General features: G+C 35.4%; 1 protein-coding gene across 1 annotated transcript; it reads left to right on the top strand.

Annotated features, from left to right (window-relative positions):
* The first annotated feature begins 1,528 nt into the window (after positions 1–1,528).
* Positions 1,529–2,350, top strand: LOC119665025. The gene has a single exon (XM_038074356.1). The coding sequence runs from the start codon at positions 1,529–1,531 to the stop codon at positions 2,348–2,350; it is 822 nt and encodes a 273-aa protein (XP_037930284.1).
* Positions 2,351–4,656: the final 2,306 nt, after the last annotated feature.

The following is a 4,656-nucleotide window of genomic DNA, read 5'->3' as shown; positions in this document are numbered from 1 at the left end:
ATTTGATTGGCAAAGCTGTCTTCACCACACTTGACTTGGAACGAGCTTACTTCAGTATACCTATAGCACCTGAAGACAGAAAGAAAACTGCTATTATCACACCATTCGGGTTGTTCGAGTTTAATGTGATGACATTCGGGCTGTGCAATGCAGCTCAAACTTTTCAACGGTTCATGGACCAAATACTTAGCGGTTTGGACTTCACGGTATGTTACATAGACGATATCTGCATCGCGTCTAGGAATGAGGCTGAACACATTCAACACATTCGCACAGTGTTTCAGCGTTTACACCAATTCGGTCTAAAACTCAACATCAACAAGTGCGTGTTTGCTCAGACGGAAGTTAACTTTTTCGGTCACAGTATTGATCAAAATGGAATTCGTTCGCCAAAAGAAAGGGTTAAAACACTTCTCAATTGTTCGAAGCCAAGCAATGCGCAAGAACTTCGTCGTTTTTTGCCAATGGTGAATTTTTATCGTCGTTTCATTCCTAATGCAGCGATAATAACAGGAAACTAATAACAGGAAATCGGAAAAATGACAAAACGCCGATTAAGTGGACAAAAGAAGCTGAATCAGCATTCGTTGATTTTAAGAAAACGCTTACTGATGCCAGTTCACTTTCACACCCAACAGCAGAAGCCAATCTCATTCTACATGTCGATGTGAGTAATACCGCGGTGGGAGCTGCATTACATCACATCCGTGAAGGACGACTCGAACCACTTGGTTTTTATTCAAAACGGTTGACTGACACACAACGACGGTACAGTACCTATGATAGAGAACTTCTTGCCATTTATCAAGCAATTAAGAATTTCAAACATATGGTAGAAGGCAGGAACTGTACGGTGTTAACTGATCATAAACCCATCATTTTTGCATTTCAGCAAAATCCTGAAAAAGCATCGGCCAGGCAACTCCGTCATCTGGATTACATAGGTTAGTTTACTACCGATATCAGACATTTTCCCGGTAAAGACAACAGCGTTGCTGATTTCCTGTCACGCATTGAATCAATACAGGGGGAAAAGCAGATTGACTTTGATCAATTAGGAAAGAGCCAAAGAAATGACATGGAGCTGCAACGACTCTTATCACAGGCCAAGACTTCGCTTCAGCTTAAATTGGTGCATCTACCTAGTTCATCGAATTTTATTACGTGCGATTTCTCAATAAAGCATGTGCGACCGTGGATCACAGATGAATTTCGTTCACAAGTTTTTCACACCATACATAACTTAGGTCATCCAGGCAGCAAGGCCACGGCAAAACTGATCAGTGAACGATTTGTCTGGCCAAACATTAAAAGGGATGTAGCAAAAATGGTAAAAACATGTCCACAATGCCAGCGAGCTAAAATAGATAGACACAACAAAACAGTACTCGGAACCTTCAAGGCACCTGACCGGCGATTTGCAGCAGTACACCTTGATATCGTGGGGCCATTACTACCATCAGACGGATACAGCTACTGCCTGACATGCATAGATCGATTTACCCGGTGGCCTGTTGTTATTCCCATTATGGACATTAGTGCAGACACAGTAGCTGCGGCGTTCATCACGGGATGGGTTTCACACTATTGCGTTCCTTCAGAGATCACTACAGATCAAGGGAGGCAGTTCGAATCAAAGTTGTTCGCTGAACTTATGCAGTTGATTGGTACTAAACATCTACGTACAAGTTCGCGACATCCACATTCGAACGGAATTCTGGAACGATTTCATAGAACACTAAAAGCTGCACTGAAGTGTAAGTCTAATCAAAGGTGGACAGAGGAATTACCACTGATATTGCTGGCTTTACAGAGTGTGTTCAAAGACGACATCCAAGCTAGTCCAGCGGAAATGGTATATGGTACATCTCTTAAGCTTCCAGGAGAATTCTTTGAGAAGACGTCTCACATCGGATGTGACTCCGAATTCGCAATTTTTCTTAGGGAGACCATGGATCAATTATGTCCGGTTCCAGGTTCAAATCATGCAAAAGCGAAAACGTTCGTTCAACGAGACCTGCAGACGTGTTCACACGTGTTCCTAAGGGATGATAACGTTCGACCTCCCTTGAAATCACCTTATGACGGACCATACAAAGTGATACGGCGTGATCGTAAGCTTATTACCATTTTAATCAAAGACCGACCTGTCCAAGTGAGCATTGATAGAGTGAAGGCGGCTTACTTGTTGAATGAAGAAATCGAATCAAACACACAGTTGTCACGATATATTTCACTTCAGTCAAGTCCAGATGCACAACCTATACGAAGACCTCAGCAGGAGCTCAACTCTGGTCATAGCGCATCCAGTGGCAGAGTTATTCGATTACCTGTCAGATTTTTGACATAGGATCAAGTACATATAACGTGGCATCGTTTCTACTCAACCACTGGTGGGGGAGTGATGTGGCGCTCATGTGGCATCATCAAAAACAGAAGTTAATAAATCACAAATCAAATAAAAATTTGACAATCCTGTTTCTTAAAACACATACGTTCAAGTTTTAAGTTCGTTGTTATCGAAGCAACATAATTGTTAGTTGAAAAGAAACTTTAAAATAAAATTATTAAAAACTTATATTTTATTGCATTCTTTACTACAAGCTCAATTTTTTTTCTATTGGATTTTTTTTCTTCTACATTGTTTCTTACCATATTACATACTTTTTTGTGAAGTAAATATAACGAATATAAACATTGTAATTCTAAATAATTATTATGAATAACTTGAATTATTGAAGAAAACTATTGATATTATTGATTATGTTGTATATAGCGCAACCAATGTAAACAAAAACAAACAATAAATTATTTTATGTATTTTTGAAAGTGCTTATGCACAAATTATTTTATGTTAACCAATGTAATATGTAATGCGAACCACCGCAATGCAAGTAGAATATTTGGTCATAGCAAGTATACAATTGCTATTTGACACTTTTCTTTTCTGTGCTACTATTCTGCACATGTCGATATGACACACTTGAATGTGCCGCAATTAAAATTATTAGGAAAAATATTGTAAATTATAGTAAAATATTTTGTATAAATAGTTTGGAAAATTGTTAATAAAATTCAGATTTGAAATTGAGCTCAAGCAGCTTACACAAAATTTCTTTTTTTTATTTTTGTCTCGCCATTCTCGGATGCCTACTAATGAGCAGATTTTTTGTTGCTAATTCTAATAAGAAGAAATTTAATAACTTCGTAAAGAATTCTGATCCTGAAGCAATCCAGGAATTAAATTTTAAATAACATAATAAAAGAAAAACACATTTTTTTTTTATATTTTCATTATATGCAATCCTGTCATACAATATAATAATATATTTATGTAAAGTAGTCGGTAGCTGAGGATAAGTACCCGGTAATTGGTTGTCAGAAATACAACAGTGCTTTTTGACGTGCTTGAGCAGAGCCGCAGTTCTTTTCTGGTCGTCTTTGCGTGTGCACGGCGTTTGTGCTTAAATATTTGTATTACTGAATATATTTGCCATTGTGTTTTGAATCTATTAACTTTGTTATATATATATATATATTGGTATTCCATGTCATATGCAAAAATATATTCAAGACGTCATGACTTTTGTGCGCGCGTACGGAAGACCAAATTTATTTATTACATTACACGCGCATATTTTTATTTGGTTGGTCGACAAAATACAGTCTGAAGAAATTGATAAAATTATCTGTTAGAGCGGTTAAAGTCAAATTGTTAATATTGTAGGATTCTGTAGAATTATTATAATTGATGTCTTATATGATTTATATATTATATTTTATTATATTTTAATCTATTGTAAATCACATATTGTATAATTAAATTATTATAATTAATATATTATATAATTCATATATAATATTTATATGGTTAATATATGGTTAATTAATTTATCTAACTAACCCTGTATAAGATGTAATCAAACCAACGGTTCTAATTCTTGTTTTTATTGCCTTTTGTTTTTTGCGCTCGAGATGAGCAATTTTTTGTTATATTTTTTGGCTGCAAGTAAACTCCGTTGGTTTGATTCTGTCTCTTGTTTTTCGATCGCGAACGTGTCAACACACGGGTACACACAAAAAAGTGATTAAACAATCAATAACCGAAATTGTATAAATTCAATTGTATAAATTAAATAAAATCAATTAAAGATCACAAAACCCAATTATAAAAACGCTTATAATTTACATTGATTTTATTTAAAGTAATTAAACAATCAATAACCGAAATTATATAAATTCAATTGTATAAATTAAATAAAATCAAATAAAGATCACAAAACCCAATTATAAAAACGCTTATAATTTACATTGGCGACCGTGACAGGACTTTTGGCAAATTGAATAGTGCTATTCTGTGTACTGTCGTACGTATATTATTGTCCAATTGGTGGTTCTCGGTTTAGGTCCGCTAACCTCAAAACAGAACCTCGTGTCCGCATCAAGATCGCGCTCGACATTATTCACAACAACAAGATACCTTTACTTGTTGATTGTACATACTTTCGCTTTTATTGTTTTTGGTTAATTTGTAACCATTAAAGTGCGCGTGTGAATATTTCTTCTAACCAGTTATATAGCTAACGCGTGCTAACTATTATAATATATCGTACATCTATATATATACTACATATGTACTATCGTACGTATATACCA

This window comes from Teleopsis dalmanni, unplaced genomic scaffold (genome assembly GCF_002237135.1).
Source record: "Teleopsis dalmanni isolate 2A unplaced genomic scaffold, ASM223713v2 unscaffolded_contig_3258, whole genome shotgun sequence".
NCBI lineage: Eukaryota > Metazoa > Arthropoda > Insecta > Diptera > Diopsidae > Teleopsis > Teleopsis dalmanni.
This window is presented reverse-complemented; position numbering and strand designations above follow the sequence as displayed.

Bases quoted from the DNA above. Each gene is read 5' to 3' on its own strand.
- LOC119665025 (XM_038074356.1), top strand. From the start codon at position 1,529: ATGGACATTAGTGCAGACACAGTAGCTGCGGCGTTCATCACGGGATGG.